Source organism: Musa acuminata, chromosome BXJ3-10, assembly GCF_036884655.1.
Source record: "Musa acuminata AAA Group cultivar baxijiao chromosome BXJ3-10, Cavendish_Baxijiao_AAA, whole genome shotgun sequence".
In the NCBI taxonomy this organism is placed as follows: Eukaryota; Viridiplantae; Streptophyta; class Magnoliopsida; order Zingiberales; family Musaceae; genus Musa; species Musa acuminata.
Genome location: NC_088358.1, coordinates 29,440,519 through 29,464,940, shown reverse-complemented (window position 1 = coordinate 29,464,940; position 24,422 = coordinate 29,440,519). Strand labels below are relative to the sequence as shown.

General features: G+C 40.2%; 1 protein-coding gene and 1 long non-coding RNA gene across 4 annotated transcripts; one reads left to right on the top strand and one right to left on the bottom strand.

The window, feature by feature from the left end:
- Positions 1-4: 4 nt before the first annotated feature.
- LOC135651523 (uncharacterized) lies at positions 5-2,343 on the top strand. Its single transcript, XR_010501859.1, has 2 exons — positions 5-493; positions 1,757-2,343. It is a non-coding gene; the product is annotated as an uncharacterized LOC135651523 (long non-coding RNA).
- Positions 2,344-12,349: 10,006 nt separating this feature from the next.
- On the bottom strand, positions 12,350-23,040 carry LOC135651753 (uncharacterized). 3 transcript variants are annotated; one of them, XM_065172157.1, is made up of 14 exons: positions 22,703-23,040; positions 21,747-21,821; positions 21,560-21,667; positions 20,757-20,789; positions 20,583-20,672; positions 19,410-19,535; positions 18,053-18,196; positions 17,489-17,908; positions 17,254-17,388; positions 16,209-16,430; positions 15,788-16,063; positions 15,441-15,578; positions 14,128-14,433; positions 12,350-12,916 (listed from the first exon to the last, which is right to left on the bottom strand). In XM_065172157.1, exons 1-14 carry the CDS (start codon positions 22,892-22,894, stop codon positions 12,701-12,703), a joined length of 2,481 nt encoding a protein of 826 aa, XP_065028229.1. In that variant the 5' UTR covers positions 22,895-23,040; the 3' UTR covers positions 12,350-12,700. The 3 variants fall into 3 exon arrangements, with proteins under 3 accessions (XP_065028229.1, XP_065028230.1, XP_065028231.1); XM_065172158.1 differs by lacking the exon at positions 17,489-17,908; XM_065172159.1 differs by lacking the exons at positions 21,747-21,821; positions 22,703-23,040 and having other exon boundaries at positions 20,591-20,672; positions 21,560-21,664.
- Positions 23,041-24,422: the final 1,382 nt, after the last annotated feature.

Here is a 24,422-nt window from a genome sequence, read left to right as displayed (position 1 = left end):
AAAGTTGTGGAAGATTGAGAGGTCCGGTTCCAGAGGATCCGCATCAGTTTGGATCCTCTCCATTTATTTTAAGGATGCAGGTATCCTCGACCCACTCACTGTCCAAGCAGTGGTGGGGTCAGTGTGATGAAGTGGGGTCCACATCAATTAACAGCTACTTCTGTCGGAATAGTATGGTTTCGATTAGATGTCCAACTGGATCGGATCCTCACCTAGCGGTTACGACGCCCGTTACCTTTACCTATATATTCCTTCTTTTGCCATCGCGCCCTCGCTCCTCGATCAGACAGGTTCCACTAGGGTTCGAAGAGGCAGAGTGAGTCGATTGGTGGAGTTCTTGCTGCGGCGATGAGCGGCGCGGCCGCTTCGGTATGGGAGGGTGTGGACGGGCGATGGACGTCGAGGCGATTCTTGGGAAGGTCACCGACCGACGAGGGTTCGGAGACGCCTTCGCCGCCGAGGTTTGCTCGGAAACGAGCACTGCTTGTTCCAGGTAGGCGTTATATGCGCCTTGTCTTGGATTTGACCTTTCAATTGTTACTTGCTGCTATGCCATAGGAAGACGCCAACCTGAGTCTTCTAATTGGCAGATGATTTTACCATTTGCTTCGTAATTCTTGGGAAATGATGTCGGCTATTGCGAATTCATACGAGAGTGGATAATTTTTTGATCCCTCGTTTCTTGAGCTCTCCCATTAGAATTGACAACGGCTTCCGTTGAAGTTCTTGACAATATTAGGAGGCTCGTGTCAAAGCTGCTCTGTCTGCCCACATATTTATTGCAGCTTCAATAAGGTTTACGGTTATTGGAGCAGGGGGTTTGTCATGTTTGATTATTTTGCAAATAGATTGTTCCTACTGCTAAATGTTTTAAGATGCCTGAACTCTACTTTGCAATTAGCATAATGGAAACATCAGAGCGTCAAATTTGGTTCCTTGATCTGTTTCTTTCCTATATATATGTCACTTGAGAATGATCTTTAACTTCATATTACACAAAAGGCAAATAGCAGAAAATGCTGGAGCCTAATCCCGCTGCATGGTCCAAGGTCAGTTGCATGCCACCTACTAGCTAAGTCTGAGGACTTTCATAGATTTACACACGATCTGACCCTTTCACCTATGTCTGTCAATTTCAATTTTGCAGAAGGTGCAAGTGCATCTTGTTGATTTATTTATCCATTAACTTTACTTTATCACCAAATAGTTCTTTTGTTTTTGGAAGAGTATTAATTATTATAAATTGACTTCAACTTCCTCTCTTTCCGCAATCTTCCTTCCATTGTAGATTGATACATATATTTAATGATTATATATATATATATGTATATATATATATATGTATATATATATATATGTATATATATATATATATGTATATATATATATATATGTATATATATATATATGTATATATATATATATATATAACAAGTATAACCTTACTGCTAGCACTACTCATGGCAATTCTTGGTCCCGTGGTGCAGTATGCTGGTAGAACCAGTACACGGACTGCAACTGCGATGCCACTAGTTTGTTTCATGAAAATATAGGTTCTCCAGAGTTCTAGGATGTGTCTGTGTGTGTTTGTGGGTCATAGCTTTGGAGGCATTTGAACATTGGCCCTCTTACTATTGGTTGCGACTTACATGTAGATTGTGTTATGAATGTGCATCTGCTCTCAGATGTTCCTTTTACAGTTTTCATAGCTGTGACAAAACATTTTGCCATGTTACCATCTAACTTGGGGTTTCAGGAGTTTGTGGATATATGCCAAGATTCGATACAGTTGCAGGGATATAGTTGATACTTATCTATAAATTGAAGGTATGATACACTGGTAATGCTTTCATCATTTTGTGTATTAGTGATAATTTAGAATTATCTATAAATTTAGAATCATTTTGTGTATTAGTGATACTTATCTAATACACTTGAGTATTAGTGATAATTTAGAATCATCTACCAGTAATGCTCTCATCATTTTGTGGAAATTGATTACAGCTCTTTCTCTTTCTTGTTATCTGAATAGTAGCAAAGAGCAGTCAGCACGTGCTTACTCTGCCCTGCATGTATGTATGTTATGTCTGAAAGTGTACTAAACACAACTCAACGCCCATTTATATGTTGATTTATCTAATTCATAGTTCTTTAGGCTACCAACTTGAGGTTTTTTTTGTTTTTGTCTTTCTGCTCCCTATTCTACGTGATGGGGCCAATGCTGTTGTTGATTAATATGAACAGATTTTATACGATGCTAAATCAGCGCAAACAGGAAGTTATGTTTCTATGAAATACTATGTTTGAAGATAAATCAGATGAGATGACATTCGAAATTCCTGATATCCCTTGACCCATCGAGTACTTTGATTAAAAAGTGAGTACATGTTTGTCTACTTGAAATTGTTTGTGCACGATTCACCTACAGTCTGTTTACTAGTGTCATGACAAAAAATATTCAGAGATAATCGTATCTGATCTAAAGCTTTAGCATAGCAACACCATGTAAGGATTAAACTTGGGGGCTGTTACGTACATTAAGAAGACTGTCATTTTATAATTTATCATCAGTTTTTCTTGATTCTATTTATGAAGTTTGTGTTAGTTACTGCTGTAGTCTAGTTTCTCATAATGTGTCAACTTGAAAACTTGTTATAAACGTAGTCACCTTTGCTTTCTAGATCCCAGAAGATGCTTGGGCTGTTAAATCTGATCTTTGATCATAATATTTAAGTTGCTTTTTTTTATTTATAAAAATAGGAGTGTTAATGGAGTGGTCTTAGGTGAATCAACTTTTAGAGAAATGTTTTCTGGCCTCTAGCCCATCTCATCAAGTAATTTATGATGTGGATTATATGATACTGGATATCTCCTACTAAATGCTGAATTAGTAATCAATGGATTACAAATTTGCCCGGCTTTAAAGCGCATGTTTATTTCCTTAAAAATTCTGCCAATTAAGATAAGGTACCCTTAATAATGAGGCAAGAAATACATGATAATAAACTCTCTTTTTTTTAGATTAGGAAGTGTACATTTTAATATACCTACACTCATGATTATTGAATTGTCCTCAGCTAGCTAATATTTTGTTAAGATACCCATAGTTCATCGTGATAATATTGTTAATTAGATCTTGATGTGAAGGTTGTTTTGTTGTATGCTTTCAGTTGATGATTCTGCTTGATGAAAGCGTAGATCGTTGTTGTTATGCATGATGGAAAACTATATACATAGAAATGAGAGTATTGTCGAAGAATAGAGTGGTTCTACAAAAAACCAGAGGCTACTTGGAAAGAAGGAAATAGAAAAAAAAAAAAAAGCACTACGAATAGTGATATGTATATCTTGAATTCATACCTGTGCATGTAAGCCGATTCTTCCTTTTTCTCCTCGTTTAAACCTCCTCTGTTGTTGTCTCTCTCTCTCTCTCTCTCTCTCTCTCTTTTGCTCTACCGTATCAGTGCCCCTTCTCTCTCTCTCTCTCTCTCTCTCTCGTTTGCTCTACCGTATCATTGCCCCTTCTCTACTGCTACCTTAACACTCTTCTCTTCGCCGCCTATCCAGCCCGAACGTATCTGACCACTCCTCGAAGCATACATGGTCGAACAATAATAACAATCCAATCATGACATGATTCCCGGATTCACTACACCATGTAACCTGAATTCCGGTGGTCAGATGCCTACCAATCATGGACCGCAGAAGGGGAAGCATAACGAGAAGACGGAGGACCAGACCATACATGCACTGTAAGGATGTTTTTTTTACTTTTTTTTTTTTTTTTTGTTCTTGCTACCCATATCTCGTTTGAGGTTTAGTATAATGATGGCATGGCACGGGGGGTTGGGATGGAAGCGAACCCTAGACTGGCGAGGCTACAAGTTTAGGTAGGTGGCTTTGCCCATAACACCTAAATGGCAATCACTGTTCCCAGCATAAAGTCACTGATCAAAGTGTTTGGTAGCACCCAGAACTCTAAGAGCATTAGCTTTGACAACTCATGCCCGAAACCCTAAAAAAATTCAACACCTCTGTTGAAACCCTTGCCGCCTTCATTCTCTAGGCCTTTTCTCCTATTGTCCCCAACAACCCTTCGCCTAACGACTGCATCACATCGTAAAGTGCCCAAATTGGAGAGAGAGAGAGAGAGAGAGAGAGAGAGAGGGTGCATATTGTTGAAGTCTTCAGTATAAAAGCCAGAAGAAAAAGACCGGTAACAAGCGCATAACCCACCACAAAACTTATGACCCACCCGACTTGACTTGGGCGATCATTCCCGCATGCCTGCTTCTTCCATCTTTGCTACGAGATAACAACTTGGGCCCATTCGTGGTGCTCGCCATCCACCTATCCGTGAAAGTTATCCCGGACAGAAGAGGAATCCATGTGTTGGACATGCCCATGACCTCCAGGTGCACCATCTCCTCCTTCCCTCAGAAAGCTGTGAGCAGGAGGAGCTCCGAAGCAAGCGAAGCTGGAATCAGAACCGTAGCCGGGGTGATGTAGTTGACAGTGGGAGCTTCCCGGGACGACATGGCCGACGTAGTAATCTCCGACGGGAGGTTGGTAGGCCTGCGAATGGTGGGGGAGCGAGTGCGAGGAGGAAGAGGGGTATATGAATTGCTGCGTCTGCGGTGAGATTGGTGGCTGTGTTGGTATCCGTGGATACACCGGGCGGAACTGCAGACAAGGGTCTCCGATGCCGCCGCCGCCGCCTCCATGAGGGAATTGCGAACCTCCAAGGTTTAGATCTCTGAAACTGTTTGTTATCATCAACGAAAGAAGAAATTGAATGGCCAACCAATGGGGTAGCAACACATAGATGAAAAGACCCTAGAAACAGGAGGAGCCGAGATCGAAGTGGGTTTAGGTCTCTTCACATACCCCCCGATGGCACCGGCGCTGCCGATGCCTTCGTTGTTGAATACCAGCTGACGAGCACGGTTGAGGGTCTCCGTCTCCCTCTCTAGCAAAAAGGGAACAAAAGCATAAGAACCGCTTGCCGGGGAGGGAAGAAGTAGCAAAGCAACAGATTGACCGATCTATAATGTCACATCAACTTTTCTAACTTCCATGGTGGTGGTGGTCATTGTCTTGCCTTGGCGGTGTCGGTTCATGTGCCCTCCCAGCGCTTGAGATTTGCAGAACTTGAGGGAACAAAACCGGCACTCATACACCTTTGCAGAATCATCCTTTCCTCCGCTCTTCTTCTTCTTAAACCCTGCAAGCCTTGGCATCAGTACGCATGGCAAGGATTATTACCACCACCACCACCACCACCACCACCACAACGACTCATCAGGCATCAGTATAACCTTTCTAATTTTCCTCTCCTCCCTCTGCTCTTATCTACTTTTACTCGGTTGTTTTCTTTAGCAAAATGATTCATTTTCTTAAGCGAGTACTGAAATTTTCTGCCCTCGATTTTCTTTCGGCCTACTTACGAGTGGTGTCAGCCGAAGCTGCGGTGGTCATCGAGCTCTCCTCCAGCGGTTGCTTTCCTGCATGCTCCTCCGGCAAGTTGTTGAGGTCTAGTGAGTTCCCCTCTGGTCTCCTGCAACCACATCAAATCAAATCAAACCGAACTGGTCACCACTTGTTCGAACAAGATATCTAGAAAGAAGAAACATACGGGAACCCTACATGGTATTGCACTCAAGGAGAAGGCAGTAGAACACCGAACATCCAGTTGAAGGGACCCAAAAATGAAAGGGAAGTTAATGGAAGAAAGGTTGCGGTGGTTCTTTGAGGGGCAAAAACTGCAGTTTGCTACTGCACTCCAAACAAGGCTGGCTCTGTGTTTTAAAGTGAGGGTAGAGATAGAGGGAGAGATTAAGAGTCCTGTGTGTGTGAGTTTCTCACTGCCCAGCCGTCTCTTTCTCTCTCCAGCCCTTCTCTTTGCATCTCCTCTTCTCTCTCCTTTTTCTTTTTTTTTTTATCCGTCTACGCAAGGGGCAAAAGAGTCTTGGTATCCGTGACTGGTAGAAGACGAGTTCCTTCGGCTGGATGGGGGGATCAGTAACAGTAGTCTTTGTATTTGTTTAGGGCGAGAGCAGCGTTGAGAGGGACGTGGCCTTCGCTCCTCTCTCTCTCTCTCTCTCTCATCTCTCTCTCTCCCCTCCCTACAAACCCTACTCTACTCCTCCTCTCCCACTGCTTCATATCTTTCCAACTGCGCCTCCCTGCATGAGTAATTACAACGGCATGGCTTCCACGCAAGCCCTCCCTCTCCCTCACCCATGCAGCCTCTCCTCCTCGCCACCGGATCCTCGATGGACGACCGGAGAGGGCTGGGTGGACAGCGAGCATGTGAGATGGGTGTCCTCCGCGGCAAGGATGTCATCCCGTGCGAGGCAATAAGGACAAGGGCACCCCTTACAAAGTGATGCTTGGGTATTTAGTTGAGAAGGGCATAGTAGGCCTACAGTCTCAGATGTAGCCTATTTATGATAAGGGCCATCACAGAGTGTACCTCACTTTGGCTTTGTGGTGCTGCTGTTGTCAACTACATCTGCGACCTATTTGGTCAGTACCCTCTTTTACATTATTTGAACTGTGCCCCTTGGACCCGTGTTTTCTTCTGCTACCAAAGATTTTGAGGTGGCAATTCGGAGCTGTGTCGGCTGTGATTCACGCTCGATTTCTCGTCCACCCGACTCTAAACCTGACCCGTTTAACCCACACCATTGTGATCATCCAAATCGTACTCATCCATGTCTGTAAACAATATGTTTGCAGGTTATAATAGCCTTTCCTCTCAGCTAGGTGATGGACAAACCGATGAGAAAAGTGATTGAACATCACTGATAATGAGAAAACAATTGCATGTAACTCCACAACTTGATCGTTTCCATGTGTGTATTTCCCTCTCTCTCTCTCTCTCTCTCTCTCTCTCTCTCTCTATATATATATATATATTTCAAGTTCGGTGGTCATGAAAATGAAACCATGTTTGCTCACTGCTGGCAAAACTCTAAACCTAATATCTGATTTCCGGATTCTCCAAGAATCTTAGATTCTGCTGTTCGACAATAGCAACCTCGTTTGTTTGACAAGAATTTAGACAATAAATCTGACCTTTTGAACTTTGATGACTTGTTAATTATCCTGAACATTCATTCTTAGATGTCTTGGTTCTCCTACAAATCTTTTGACTCGACGAGATTCTGGTTCGGGACTGCTCGAGAATGTGATCCTTCCGAGAATCCAATCATGGAAACTTCCTCTAGTGTTAGGTTCGAAACCTGTTGGGTATAATGATTTCTCACCTGCCATACTCACCGGCATGAGGAGGAGCACTTGAGATTCTCTCCGCTGCGAGAGTATATATATATATATTTCGACATGGAATTCTACAGATAAGTTGGACACAGCAAAAATGGTGGAATGATCTGACCCTGTTCAGACACACCCTTTTCACAGCTCGGATTAATTAATGGAATGGTTTGATGGAGTGCAGAGATTCTGGCTATCTGATGCATGCACACTGTATATATGCATTTGCATGCGTCTCAGTGTGCCTATAAAGTACCGAGGCAAAATCAAATATGTAGGGTTTGCATTACTGTCATGCACATCTTGTGTTTGAAGGAAAAATAGATATGCCAATTAGGAGTTTCCGATACCATATTGCTTGCAAAAACATTGTCTTCTTTTATACCAATTACCTGATCACATTCATTAGCACAACTTAAGCTTCTTCATCATCCGTGGCGATTGCAATAGCCAGTGCCGCCTATACAATGAAGTTTGGGGCATGTACCGTCGCGAGCCAACATAGACTCAGTTAACTAACACAATATGTCTAACCTTGCCTTCTTTGGAAGATCTACCCTTTGAACTCGTGCTTTAAAAGGGTGTCATGTGGTAGCACTTGGACCTATGCATCATTAGAGCCACCACTACAATCTAAATCCTCATCATGGCCAACTTGTTGCACTGCAAATTCATCCCTAATTTGCTCCTATTAATGTTTTATCGGAAACTCGGATCTCGCCGACAGTTTATTGCATGCACAACCGATGCTTTACTCGGCAACATCTTCGTAATAACAACAGCATTTCCATCGAACATGTACATGAGAGGTCCTGACCATCGATGTTACGTTGCTTTTCAGATACAAGTCTGCAACGACAGTTGCATTCTCCTCCGTAACAATCTCTCATGTTGCTTTATTCTAAACTACAAGTAAGTTCGATTTGGACAACTCTCTTTTTCTTTCGCAAACCCAACTGAAGATAATATATAGATATTAGATTAGCATTACTTTTGTGGGATTCATGTAATTCTTCCGAGTTGCATTCTCCCCAGTCCGAGCAGTATGTAACCTTAAATGGTTGTGGCAATCCCATCATCTTACGGTACTGGTTAGTTGACCTGATCTGGGGATGATTGCATGAATCATGGTCATCGACTAATCCTGATCGGGGAGCATCAGAAACATCAGTCCATGGTTTCCTTGGGTAGGAGGAAGGAGGAGATGGAAAAGGACAAGTACGAGAGAGGTGTGGGCTCTTCTCCTTGCTGTGCGGTGCGCCCACTCACCAAAATTTCTCTTTTATCCTGTGGAGTAAGACAAGAAAGGAAGCGGGGGTGGGTGACAAGATGTAATAGATTTCTAAGAATAGCTACTGCTCCATCACTGACAGTTGAGACTGGAGGGATGCTGCGCCTGTAGCTGGGGAGAGCGAAAGAGGGGGAAGCTTTTCCATGCCCATCTCACATGATTTGAAATCTTTCTTCTCCGTCCTCTTTTTGTCTCTCAGTGCCGGATGTTTGTCAAGCACCTGTCCCCTGTACCTCTCTCGGGCATCTCCGCCCTTTGTCAAGCTGCTGTCGTCCTCTCTCTCTCTCTCTCTCTCTCTCTCTCCCCTCCTCTTCCTCCTCCTCTTCCTCCTATGGTCTGAAGCATGATTAGTTATAACAGTAGCCAAACATTAAGGATCGGCAGAAAAAAGAAAGAAACACGTTGTCGTTGTGGCGTGAATCCTAATCTATTTTTCTTATACATATTCATGCTATCTATATACATGCACGAGTGGTCGAGGCTATGAAAGCGCACAACCGGTGGATGTTCGGCGTCAGGCTAACTCTCTAGCGGTGATTCAAACAGGGAAAAAGAAATGGTTTCGATCTGATGCATAGTGGTGAAATATATATATAGGTTGCCATAAAAGTCGTATTCGAATATCCCTGCAAAAGCTGATTAGGGTATTTGTCTCCAACCCTTCGTATGTGTGGTGAGACATGTCTTGGGTGTTGGTCTGCTGTGAAGCTGCAAATGGATGTCACATATTGCACATATATGCGAGCGATCTGGTGGTAATCAAGTTTTGTTATGATCGGTGTCCTTTGTCAGGGTGAGAAATGGTGGAACAGCAACTAGTCCGTTGTACAATAGGGTGAAACTGAGGGGGAGAGAGGGAGAGAGATGTAAACAAATGGCGAGTGCAGTAAAAGCTGCATGCTGTTGTCTTTTTCCACGAGTTTGAGATCACGTTCAGATGTGAATCATAAAACTGGTTACTTTCATTAACATTAATGGGGAGTTGCGAGCCACTGCAATTTGCTCTCATGTGCATGGAAAGGAGGACGAATGTCCAACCCCTGCATGCAACAGTGTACGTACCCCCTACTACCCTATTTTTGTGCCTCCTGACCTTTCCCTTTCTCTACCACCACCAACCCCTCTCTCTCTCTCTCTCTCTCTCTCTCTCTCTCCGCTTCTGCTCCCTAATAACCCCAGCCATCTCCACCTAATGACTTGCTCTCTCTCTCTCTCTCAGCACGGTATGATGTGGAGTGCGCTGCTTCACGGGGTACGGCGTCATAAAAACAGCCGTTTTCTCTCATCAGGTACATGGCATTTACGGCTGCAGACGATCGACATTATTCTCGCGCAAAACCTCCACATATTACACGTAAGAATCAATGGTGTCGGTGTCGTTATCTGCACGTTTAAATGACCTCAGTACAACCTGCAGTAGATTCAGTCTTTAAGCTCATAGATAGATCTTGATGTTCTTTTTCTCGGTCTGTAAATCGTTCCGAATCCATAGATACAACAGGGTAGAAGCTTTAGAGTTCACTCCATGTGGATGGGATATTTGTGCAGGGCGTAAGCTCCATTAATCTAGCATTTGTTTGCTCTTGCCATGAATGATAAGTCTGACAAAGTGGGGGTGGGTCTTAGAAGCGTGGGAGCGATGCGAAGACGGAGGCGATGACGGTGGGAAAGGTGAGGTGGTGGTGGTGGTGGTGGTGGTGGGAGTGTACGAATTGGGTGGCTGTTAATATTTCTTACTGTTGTCGTCCCAAGGCAGGCGGGAGGAAGAGGAGGAGGAGGAGGAGGAGATTGAAGAGAGGGAAATCCCACGACACTGTTGTCAAGTCACCATCCATTTGGATATGATTACCTGTGGAGGGTCCTAAAAAGGCTGCGGCGGAGGCAGAAACATGGGGGCACTCTGTCTCACCAAAATCTAACAACTTTTAACATCATAGATTTTGGCGGGGCTCTCTCCTGGATCTCCTACAACCCCATTTGCAACGCTCCACCACACGCTCTCATCAACCAAACCAAGCAAGCTCCAAAAACGACGGTGAGAGAGGCATGATATGGTCATCGACATGAAATAGTCAAGAGATGTGATGCGACGTTCGAGTTTCGATCGGATGACACACTAGAGAGATGCAGCAGACGGCAGCTGTGGCAAGTGGAAGAAGGCAACTTGGATGGAGTCAGCAGTTAATACTAGAGAGATGCAGCAGATGGCAGCTGTGGCTACTTCAAATGGAGGCAGCAGTTTTATCTTATTTCAAGCCAGCAGTACAAATAATTAAGGGGTGTACGTTTGATCGAAAGGATATATATATATATATATATATATATATATATATATATCTTCAACCACAGAAAATGATGACATATGTGACATCGGTCGGTCATGGGCCGGTATGGGCCTGTACATAACCAGGCCCAATTCAGGTGCTTAGCAATGTAACGGATTTCACACATCATATATATATATATATATATATATATATATATATATATATATATATATATATATATATATATATATAATTGACTCATCATCTACACATATCTTGATGAAAACATCTGATTCCAGCTTTGCGACCAAGAAAATCCTTCGATATATTACATAACAAAAAGGAGGAGAAAAAGAGAAAAATTCAGAGAGAGAGAGAAAGAGAGAGAAGAAAGAGGGGAGAAAATTTAGATAATTCTATCGATGAAATTTCTAGACAGAGAAAAGTTGTAAGTGGTGAATTCCTTCAAGTGTTAGAATACGGTATGATAAATACGGCACTCCCGATATAAATAGGGAGTGCCGTTGCATGCGACCAGGAAGACGAGTAGCTATCGCCATGCAACTTCTTCCACGACATGCTCTCATGGCTCAAGCAGCTGCGCCCATCAGTTCTGAAGCACTGTGGAATCGCTGCCGTCACGATGTAAATTGTCGCTACCTGTACTCTGTTCACGGTGGCGGGCAGCGGAGCGCGGGGAAGCCCGGTAAGCTTCTGCACGAGTTCCATGGAGCTGGAGGGGCTGGTGTGTATCACCTTCGGGGCACGAGCGTATGTGATAACGGGGTGTCGCTGTTGCGCGACAGAAGCGGTGGTGGCCGAGAGAGGGGAAGACGACGACGACTTACAAACGAGGTGAGACTTACTTGTACACGTTCTTCAACCTTTCACCGCGCCGCCCACCCCCACGTCTTGCCTCGTCCATTGCTGTCTCACGCAGGGGAGACACGATCCGGTGAGGAAGAGGACAGAGGGCGAGTTAGGGGGAAATGGCCGCTCGGGTTGGCCAGCTCGTGCTGCGGGAGGCATGCCGCGGTCTTCGGCTCTCGGGTGTAGGGATGTCTGTGGAACGTTGGCTGGCAATCGGGCTATTAATAGTGGGACTTGGGGACACAATGGCGGCAGGCTTTTACCCTATCGGGAGATCAGTTACTGGAGGGATAATTCTCGCATTCGCTAATCGCACGTGCATCGAAGCTTTAACTGCGCCTCGCATGTCATATTATTCAGTCATCCTTCATCTCACGTTCTTGAGATCGATCCATAACGAAAGAAAAGGTGACACTTTGAAGGATGAAAGATTACTTCTACACATACGAATTCGGATATCAGGCCATATCGAATAAATTAGCTAGCTTGACAAGTAGAGAATTTATCAAACAAAATCTTGAGATCAAAATCGGTCTTTACCATTTTATCTTTCGAAAGAAAACCACAACATTTCCTGTATGGAGAATGAGGCAGACTGATCGATGCAAGTGTTTCATTCCAAAGAATACAGAGCAAACAGATCTATCATGAACTCTTCATGTTATGCAACCAAATAATAATCACAGTTCTGGAAGCAAGTTTTCCACATCACATATTTTACAATGAATGACATGGTAAACAGTCCTTACAAATAGGACAATTAAAATGTTGGCTTGTTTCTAAATAGTATTTCCAATTAAAATCTAGCTATGATCGAAGGAAAAGTAAGCAGCTAGCCACATATTATCATGTAACTTCTTGAGTATCCCCTTTTTCTTGTGTACTATGCTTCTGTTCATTTACAGCTTGTAGTCAAGGAAGTGTTGAGTCTGTTGGCCGAAATATAGTGCGTGGCAGGAACAAAATAAGCAACTTGGCAAAACATGTTCGAGTTTCAGTATGACATCTTGGTTGGAGCAGAGGATGTTCTACTGATTTCGTGGCCAAGTTCGCTTATTTTGTTGATCAATAGTGTCTTTTCTCTTTGAAGTTGAATCATGTATTCCTCCTGTTCATCTTCAGCACTTTCTACTTCACTTAAAGCCAGTGATAACCCCTCTAGATCGCCATCCTCAATCAGGCCTTGAAACTTCTTTAAGATGTCTCTGATCTATATTTATTGTACTTTAGCAGTTAATATCACACATGAAAACCAAAAAAGAAAAAAGAAAAAAAATATGTTTTACGCATGGAATATGTTTCACAAAGGCACAAGACCAGCCAGCACAAGAAATGCCTCATAATCTAAAACTTCATAACATTTATGTTTATTCGTATATAAAAAAAAAAGCTTCAAGCTACAAAAGCTAATTTCCAATATACAACACATGCAAAGAAGCAAACACGTGCATGTTTACATGTACAAACATAATATATAGAGAGATGAACATTACTATTCTTAGGAGGAGAAAAATCTTTTCCTCTTAACCTTTGACTTTTAGGATATAGAGAAGAATAGAAGAATAGACTACATGGAAGACAAATTGAGAATTGACAAAAGTTGTATTACATCTTTGACAATATCCACGTTAATCATCCATATCTATGTGATTATAAAGTTGAGAGGAAAAATTCTCTTATTCTAAGCGGAAGCAAAATCCATCTCTACTTTTCTGCGGGAACAAATGTGTCCACAGAGACATTCATGTCTCAAATACACCCAAAAAAGGGGTTTGGTCAAGTCATTTTATATGTAAACCTAGCAAAACTTCAGTTCTAACATAAAAAGAGTAAACTCAGCGCACAAGATTCCCACCGCTACATGATCTAGTGAGAGTCAATGTACACAACATTTTTCTCAGTTATGACCAGATACTAATCTACACATTAATTCAAAGTGAGAACTGAAAAGCTGATTCTTATATAGTACCACAAAGCTCCCTCTTCCTATATATGAGCTTGGCTACCAGTTGATGGCAACATCGAAACATGTAATAATTCAATTTTTTATTTATTTGCAAGAAGTTAAACCGAACATCTTATGCAGCCCTTCATTGAACTCTTAAATCGGAGCCTAGGTCATGAACATTCAATGTGAAACTTCATTAAACCCTCAAACTGAATCCTAGATTACTGATATTATACTACATAAATGAGCAGACTGGGGCTAACAGTCCAATTCTACGTCACTTTCTCACCTTGATTAGATTCCACTGCATCCAGCATATGGATGTTCTATTATATAGGTCAAAGATGGATGATTATACTTCACAGCTGATCTTTCACTAATCATGCAAATATGCAATGAAATCTCAATTATGATTCTCCTAGGAAAAAGAATAACGAATAAGTAGCCTTTAGAACTCCAACAGAACAGCTTACCTGCGTGGATATCTTATGTGCTTTGCTTAATGAAGACACAACAGTATCTAAGTTGGATTTCTTCTGCAGATCTGGAATTTTTCTTGTTATTCGTACATGGATCTCCCCACTCTTTACACCTTGGAGAGGAATCCACTTGTCAGCTGTTTGATTTGGAGGCAAGGCTTCATATTCCACTGTGCAATGACCTATGCTAGATGTGGGCAGTACAGCATTATGATCCTTCACATGTAAAATCATGGGACTGCCATTGTCCGGAAACTCTAAGGTTTGGTTCCATTGGGGAACCAGTGTTTTGTAAATGACCTGCACATTGAGTACAAGTATTAATAACTTATGCTCCAACTATGATTAGTTGAGAAACAACTAAAAATATACACTTCTTTTCAGTTACATTCAAAGAACTTTAAAAGCAAGACCATATGTGTCAAAGATGCACATCATGTCAAGAAGTTAACTGATGACAACCGTAAACTGCATACAAATGAAGTAATTTTTGAGCTTCATAGAACAGGTTGAATATGATATCAAGTGATTCATGTAGATTTTATAAACATTGCATAGCTAGGAATATTTCACATTTAATTAAAGCAAATAGCCTAGATTATATATTATCACGGTGGCTAGTGAATAACCATCCCTAGTCATCTGTTAAAGGAATCAAAGGGCTAATTTGCCATAACTGTGCCTCTTCCTGAGTTTAGCTAGAGCACTCATCTAAGTTACCTGAAGTTTTGGTAGAAGAACCTAAGAAAATTGCTCTACAAGGCCATCACAGACCACAGGTGCATATACAAAGCTGATGATATTAGAAAATCCCAACCACGGGGTGCTTATCATTCTAACAAGAACTGCATACAAATACAGGAATTGTTTTATTTGAATTGTTAAAAATTTTGTGAAGTTTTATGATGAAAGCAATTTTAGGCCACAAATAGCACACAATCTCTGTCAACTTAAGGCTAACTCTTGATCAAGGATAAAGTAATAGAAAATGGTTTTAAAAGATATACATGCATTGGCTAAATGACATGAGTCAATTAGGATTTATTATGTGAAGAGAGAGAATGAGAGAAGAAAAACTAATAGAACTTTATTAGTGACAACAAAAGAGTTATGATGGCTGTTTATTTGACTAAAAACATTGCCTTCAACAAAATTTAATGCTGAGAATAGATCCATGTTTTCACCAATCAATTAAAATTCCTTTATAGAAACATTAATCATGTCCACCTGCAGATTGCATGAAAGAACATTAAAAAGAATAAAAGATCTGTCATGTCAATGTCAGAATAGTAGAATGGTTGCCTGACCTTCGTTCGTTTCTTAATGTTCCCATAATGTACCCTCACATAAGGGTCACTGGTTCCTCTTATATCAGCAGCAACTAGATCTTTAGCTTCAACTAGTACTAGTTCAATCCAGCCAGATCCCTGTTTCATTCCTAAATTCTGCAAATGGTTTAAGTGAGCTAGTAACACATGAGAAACTAAATAACGATGAACATCAATATTCACAAAATGGAATGCCCTAAATAACGATGAGACCCGGTAAAAATTGCAAGTATATCCACTCATTTTAAAAGTTAATAGCAGAAAAAGCAGTGAGCTATATGCTTTTTGCAACTAAAATATCAACCAAGAGTCAATTAGCCACATACTTTCAAGCTTTCATTGTCCTCATTCTTTACTACTTCTATTTGGAACCTCAACTCTCCAGAGTTCACTTTCTCAAGAGGCACCCAGATATCCCTGCATGAACCTTCTGAAATTCCTTCTAGGTTCACCCGTGCACATCCAATGTTCTCATCTCCAAATATATCTGCACTATAACATTTGATTTTGAGATATTCACCACCTCCTATTTCATCAAATTCAAATATGTGCTTCCACACTGGATCTGAAGTATGAGAAATAATTTTTGTTCGATAAAAAGCCTACAAAGATACCATTTTCTGTTAGAACAATAAGGTAGACACAGAAGCAAAAATATCTATCACGTGCTGCTATATCTTTGAAATAAAGCAAAAGTGAAAAGAAAAATGTAGATGAAGATCAAAGATTAACAACATAGCAGCCAACCTTTCCATATTGAAGCTTAACATAGGGGTCACATTTTCCAGATTTATCTTTTGTAGACAGGCTCCGTCCTTCTACTACAGTTACTTTGAGCTTCCTTCCTGTTCTCAACTGAAGATTATGTGAATTATACATCAACAGTTGTGCTGCACTGTTGGTAGAGTTACTCAAGCTTACAGAACCATCTGAAAATTGCCATTCTTTAAGAATAAGCCTCACTGTCAACTGTGAATTAAAGAGAACCATAGCAAGTCAGATATGGCATTGCTAGAGCAATAAAATAAAATGAACACGAACAGTTAACAATCCAATGTTTTTATAGAGATGTAAATTGGGAACAAGAAAAATGCTTGCAATTCTAAAACAGAGAGGGGTTTTCGTATAAGCATTTCTGCTTACAAGTGCATATTTTTGATAGTGAATATGACAGTGCATAATTCAACAGCAATATAAAAAAATACAATTTAAGGTGATGGAAACTGAGAGATCAAAAGTTATATGTGCTTGAGAAATGAGGTTAATCATTTAGGATTACCCGGGCAAGAAGAAATACAATCACGGTCCAATTAAACTACACTAACAATGATTAAAAAACATACTAATTTTTAGTTTGACCATCGTTGTTGTTCTTGTGAAATAAGACACCATGGCTTATTCAGTCAAGCTCTTTGAAGATAACTAAATTCCATCAAACAAACTTTTGAAGTCATTTAGTAAGAAATTCTTATATAGACGACTAAAATTAATGTTGCTTCTTAAAAGTAGGAATACAAAATCTCCCAACTTCCTGATAACATTCACAAAATATGTTACTAGTGCAACATTTGTATGGAAGAATAGGTGTATCATGATATTGATAGAATCATATTGGAGCATATAATGCAGTAATAATGTACACAAGTTTACATGGAGCAACTGTAACTCATATACAAAGAAACAGAGATTCATCATACTAATTTTGCCAAGTATAAAGAAATTAGAAATCATATACAAGAATATTGTGTAATTAATTACAAGCAGACCAAAAATATCAAAAAGAATATTGTACCTCCCCTAGATTAGCTTCTTCAAACGGAATAGTCATCTCTACTTCTTTCCCACAATTCTCAGCTTGTTTTGCCACTACACCAGATCTATGCCCTATTGCCCAAAATACTGTAGAATCATCTGCGACATACTTCATCTGCCGACAATCATCATTGTAGAAAGTTGCTTAATAAATATTAAAAAATAGTGTAAAGAAAACTAATGAATAAAGTGAAAATATTTTTCACTGCTGGTACCTTTATCTCACAGCTGGTTAAGTAATTTAACCTAACACCACTTTGATCCCATTCATAGAGATGAAATTTGAGAATTCCAGTTTCTCCATGTAATATCATATTAAAGGTAGCATCCCATCTGGGATTTAACCCTTCACTAACACTTGTTCTTCTTGTTAGATCACCAACTTCTACTTCAACAAATGTCTTCAAAGCCTTTTTCCCCAAGTTCCCTGACAAATGGCTGCTTACAATAGTGCTTTGTCGGGTTCCTGAGGTGCTGCTTTTCAAGTTATTCCTGCCTAAATTACTGGCTGAAACTACAGTAACTGAAAGTAAACCTCCAGTGGCTTTCTTCCGTAGATCCACTGGCGGCAAAGAGTAACAATGACGGCGAGGCTCAACCATTATTTTAGCTATGGTTTCTGTGAATAGCTTGACCTAGTAATAGAAGGATTGTGCAGCAAATAGGTCATGACATGTATATACCGAATTGAACACACAGCATTTGTGTCAAAGACAACTTAAATTCTAACAAATCCACATAGCATTATCATTCACACCGAGAAAAATAGAGGAACATACCAACCAAGATGGAACACCAGGCAGCTCTGTAGCTGGAAGTGTTTGGCTACCACCGCTTCCAAATGCAACACCTATTCTGATCTCAGGAGTTGATTCAAATGAATACAGGACTGCTTGGCCATCAAGAATCGGTCTTAAAAGTAGCTGCACAATGTACATTGAAGAATGGTTCTAAGTTCAATAGTGAAATGATAAAAAAATTTTGGAACAAAACTCAAACTATAAGCAGTTTCTAGTGGTAGAGATTAATATCAAAGATTGAAAAATTCCCTCTCAGTTACTGCATAAAATGAGACAAAATAGTATTCTACATGGTCACTCTAAACAATCAGAAAATATATGAAATTCTTCACTAAGAGAGAGAATAACAACAAATTTAGATTTGCAGATATCGTGAGTGACACTACTCTGAAATATAAGCATAACAGCAAGGCTCAACCCAGTCTATTATCTGTTGTACCTTAGTTGGGATTGACTGTTCCCATTGTGTCATGCTTTCTTAAGTTCCTTATTTATCTCTCCTCTTTTTCCTCTCTTCTGTCCCTTTTTTTCTTGTCGTACCTTTTTTATGATCCTAATGAAATCAGTGACAGGCTTTAACTATTTTTGCCACAAAAGAAGTGTCCTTCTCATTTCTATCCTTCAAATTATTAATATCATGTATCCAAGAACTGCCAACCAAAACCCAGGCATCATCCTCATTGTGTTGCCTTTGCATATCATGCACTGCACAAAAAAGTTTCGACAACTTGATATGTCCTGAAATGTGAACAAGTTACACATATGGTTATGTTTCCACGGTTCCACCTATGTTGAAGAACGCAAATTTCTAGGACACTGTTCAGAAAACAAAGCCATTGTATGTATCTATCTGTGTGCATGTGCACATTAAATCGGAACCATGTGTAAACCAAATAGTTGTACAGAAACCTATGAAACACAGGAAATATAGAGGACACGGTATAACTGACTTTTACAATAATCACAGCTTTACAAACACTATGGAAGGACAATCATCTTTCAGTTTAACTAATCAAGTTTTGGGCTGTGATTTATGATTTGGCGGTATCAATCCACAACTGCTGCTGAACCTTTCGAGTTACAAAGGCTTAGAGAACTCTAGCAAGTGGACTACATTAAGTGTCAAAAAGGCATGAAACTCGGTAAGCATGGTAAGCGGTGACCATAGTACAAATTTGTTAAGAGGATGACAAACCTACTATTTCTAACATATCTCAAATCAAATGGAGAGGAACCATCAATGTCACGACTTAATTTAAAAACATCTTGTTGCAGTCATCAAGCATAGAAATTGCAAAGACAAAAAAAAAATGAAAAGGGAAAAGAACTTGCATACATCTCCCTTGATCTGAATGCTATTAATGACAATGCGGGCTGTTCCAATCAATGGCTTTGCCAACTTGGCAAGCAACAAAATGCTCATGTCATTTACATCCCAATCAAAACCCAGTCGCATGACTAGCTGCAAATTAAAAAAATGAGGAATATTCAGCTTGGTATCAGATGACTATAACGAAAAAAAGTAGACAAAGTCATGTAAACTGCAACCAGTATCTATCTGATAAAGCAAGCATAAACACTTTAACAAATGAAGTATTAGATCTATTATTTGAAAGATACCACATTTACAACTCCTACATTATTATATACTCGATACTGACATCTAGTATATCAACTTACAGAACAAAACACATAGGAAAATGTAAATTTCAACGAAGTTCCAATATATTTAAATCGAAGAATAAGCATAGAGATGAGATTAGAATCTGATTACTGGGATCGAATTGGAACTTTTCTATGACTCGATGCACCAATTAATCTTGACAAAACAAAGTACTTGCTAACTATTAAATCTTTTACTTTTGTGTAAATTACTAAAGTTTGATTGTTCTTAGATCTACACGGTTGTCTTAACTTGACTTTTGTGTTACTATGTAGATTCTCATGTTATTTTAATTTTCTTTCTTGCTATGAAGCTCCATTAGTTGAATATAACTTCTTAGTTCTTATTCATAAATTATTTGATTCTTGTGACTCAATCTCGGTAAAAGCTTCCATTTGGTTTCTATATGATCATACCTTATAAACTACTGTGGACGACCTGAGACCCAATCTCTTGCAATAAAATGCACAGGGACCAGGATCATTTTGTACTACTGAGTGGAGCAGATCCAGGCCAGGTGATACCAGATATGACCTTGATACCATCAGCAGAAGATATTGGAGTAGACTCAAACAATAAAGCAGTTAATCCTTTTGCAATTCATGGGGATAAATTACACCTAGAGAAGATGGAACTTTTTATCACACATGTAATTTCCATGTCTGTGAGAATCCACCTATTAACATCATTTGGATTTTCCTACATTAATCAAATAAAAGAGTTTCCTATATTATCCAAACATTAAGTGGATCGAATGTCAAGAAAAATCTGAGACTATCAAGAAGCTTCTTATATTATTCAAGCATTGAGTAGATCAAATATCAAGCAAAATCTAAAATATCAAACCTGATCACCTGAAGTAATCCATTGCATGCCATTTCGACCCAAATTAGGTGGACATGGACCTAGTGAGAACTCCTGCAGTTCTATTTTTTCCTGACAAAAAAAATGTAGTAATCATCAGAGGAATGGTTATGAATTATTATTAATCCAGACAAACATGATCAAAATTGCACTTACAATCCACTTTGGTTTCCGGTACTTTAACCGCTTCTGCAAAAAAGTGAAGAGCTTGTTCAGTTATTTCGTGTACAATTTAAAAAAAATCTTGTAAAAAAAAATCTTTCTCTACAAAGTTTCCTGTACACTCATGGTTCACCTGGTTGGCATGTGAAAAAAAAAATGGCAAAGTTAGATATGTCAACCTTTTTCAACTTGGTTCTTGTTTATATGCCACTTTGAGTAAATGATAGATGAACAGAAAGTGGGTAGAAGAAGCATTTCTTAGAACTTTTTAATAGACATGAAAGGACTTACCTCAACCCCAACGTCCTAGTTTCTGAATTAGTTTTACCAATCGAATGATACATAATGCACAACATGTTCTGTTTATGTTTAAATTCATTACAAATTTTAGGTTCCAACCTTGTTGGCTTACAAAAGAAGTCATCTATTCCAAGCTTTCTTTGAATCACTTTGTAATCTCTGGAGCATGAGGATAAATTACTTCATCTCATCTACACTTCTTGATGTTTTGCTACTGATTTCAAATAAGTGATGTTAGTCCTCCACTTTGATCTACTTTGTCAATTACGAGTTTCAAATGGGCATCTGGGTAATTCACATCAAAGTAAGTGTCAAAACTCTTGTGACCAAAAAGCAATAAGACTAAAGAGTTTGAAGAAAATGGTGCCTTTAACACTAATTGAAGCTAATCTTGTATAACAAGGTAGCTGTGACTTAGAATTCCTACCAACATATTTATCTTACGAACATATTTACACTTACACATGGCACCAGCTGAATTGAATGGACAGACTTACCTCTACCATTGAGAAAAATGTTCTCGAGAGTTTTGGTTCCATATAATTGGGCCAAACTTCCACCAAAAGTTTGTTGAACCATTCACATGGCTCGAGTGGTGTGACAGGCTGTATGGTGATTATAAAATGACATTAGCCACTTGTTCATCCAGATGAACTGCAAAGAATATAGATGACTTGAACATACTGCTGTATTCAATAGGAGCTGCTTCCATCTTCTATTCATGTCTTCTACAAGTAGCCGGCGCTGAAACTTACCATACTGCACCACAACAAACAAAAGTACGAATAGAATAGATGTTCATGCCTAACAAGCTTAAGGTAGAAAAAGGTCTAAGAAAATTATGTTCAACTTTCACCAAGAAATTCAATTGCTAATAAAAGATTTAGCTCAACATTGCATCATAAAGCACTGTCGTGGGATGTGCTAGAACATGTGGCATGTGTCCGACTTCAATCACGTGGGGACATGGCTCATCATGTTTTACATGGTGTCCCGGCCATTCCCAAGGACCAAACCGATGAATCATGCCGGAGGCCTTCTCAGCACCGAGGCTTGAGAGCCACCCTCACGCTGGTGATCAGCCCCGAGGTAGACAAGGTTTCATCATAGATGCAGTCGAGCGTTAAGAGTCTCGGATAAGGAGCAAAACACCCACCTTCAGGCATGCCAGTCACTCGCTCGATACCAATCGACGCACGAAGCTCCACGCTGTCGGGAGCTTCGATCATGAGGTTTCAGAATGACAGCCATCGGGGTCGAGTTATGACCTCTAAAGAAGAGGTTTCCGCAACTACCCAGAACCCCTTTGTTCCATCTGATAGTATCTTGATCTGTTTGCTGAAGAGATCTATGTCGGCTTTGATTGGTGAAACGAACATCTACTTTTGATATGATTTGTGCCGAAACCATGTAGGTCGAATAGGGATCGTGTTGGATTAAAAGTGTTTTTGACCGAACTGAATATTCTCGTTGGAGCTTGACAATCGAAGATGCAGATAGAAGGGCCGAAACATAGAATCATTCCAACGCATGATTCCACCAAGATCATCAACAGGAGCCAGCTAACCCAAATCATCACAAAGAAGCTGCCTTTCCGCTAGAAGAAGGACCTAACGACATCACAGATGGCGGCAACTCACCTGGATGGTGACCCAGACGGCGGCGGCGAGCGGCACCCAATTGGAGAAGGGCACGAGCCACCTCTCCACGGCCCAGGCGAAGAGACCGAGCGGGATCAAGAAGGGAAGCAACGGCTTGTCCCGCATCATCTGGTTCAGCAGCTCCATCGCCGCCTCCTTCGCCTGAAACCCCGTCCATCTTCTCTTCACCATGTACCGGCGTCAACGAATCGGAACAGAAATTGGAGAAGGAAATCGGGAGGAGAGCAATCGGGAAGTAGAAGCGGAGGGGATTGAAGGGGGCGGAAGGGAGGAACGCGACGACCAAAGACTTGTTCAACTCCTCCGACTTCGCCATCTTCGCTGCCGTCATTACTTACTCCATTTTTAGTAATTATATTTAAATCTTCTGATTTCTCGAATTTACGTATCCGTCCTTTATAATAATATAAAAATAAGTACATTAATTTAATCCCTTTTTTTTATAAGACCAAATATTTAATCTTAAACGAAATTAAAATTATGAAATCTGAAATCTAAAGAATGAATCTATCTTTTTTCGATAATTTAATAAAAAGAAAATTATATAAAATCGGGGTTAAAATGTAAAGACAAGATATTTATTTAGGTAGTAGATCACATATTTATTTAGGGGTTAAAATAATTCATGGGAGAGGAGCATCGATGGATGACAGCATCTATTGTGCCTACGGGCAAATCATTCTCTTGTTGGGGGCGTAGACTTCAATATGAAGTCAAACATAAGATGGGAGCCGTGTCGTTTCCGAAGATGGTATGAAATGTCTTTACAATTCTGCATCGTTAATTAGATCGTTCGTGGTTTGACGTCTTTAGCTACCTTCGATTAGATGGAGTATTATTTATAATGGCCGTTTAAATAGTATATGTGTATCTCGATTATTAGCCAGTTTGAGTGTTTGACTTTTCCTCTTCCCTTTCTACACGGAACTGAATGAGATATGGGAAACGTATGGTGATAGGCCAAAGTATCGAGCTCAGACGAGGCTAATTGGACGACTTGGGATGTGGTCAAACAATTCGAGAAGAAATAACCATCGATGAACGATTTGTACTAACTATGAATCAATAGTCGATGGATTTGTTTGTTCTTCGACAAGTGTTGTCAGGCGATGTACCGTTAGATGAGGTCATTTCTTTCTAATAAAAGCCATAAATTTCCCCATTTATAATTTAGTCGTCCCAACTGCCCCCACTTTTAGATTAACCTCCCCGATGAGTCCCTTGTGGGGCCGATGCCACCGCCAATAACAAATAGGTAGTTGGGACGCGTAACCCATAAATGCATACAGCGTCAAATACTGTCTTTGCACTCCTACATTTCTCCAACCACTATATATATATAGTATCATATTTCTTTATTAGGCGACAAATGAATCTGATAAGCACAAAAATAAAACCAATCATCAAACATATGTGATGATCAAACAAAACGATGAATATAACTCGATGTCTGTGCAGTACCGTCATATCAACTGTTGATGGATTGGTGCGTCGTGGCTGATAGAGTCAGCACGGCCTGGTCCATTGGGCAATGTCAGGAGTCTCTGATCGGTTGAGCTAAGTTTCGAGATTGATCGAACACCACTTTGAGCATCGACAGCGAGAGTTTGATCAACGCCTTCTAGCCAGCAATGATAGTTTTCCTACAAAAAAGATCATCGTCGGATGTTTCCCGACTTTGGTCTCTCCAACGATCAAG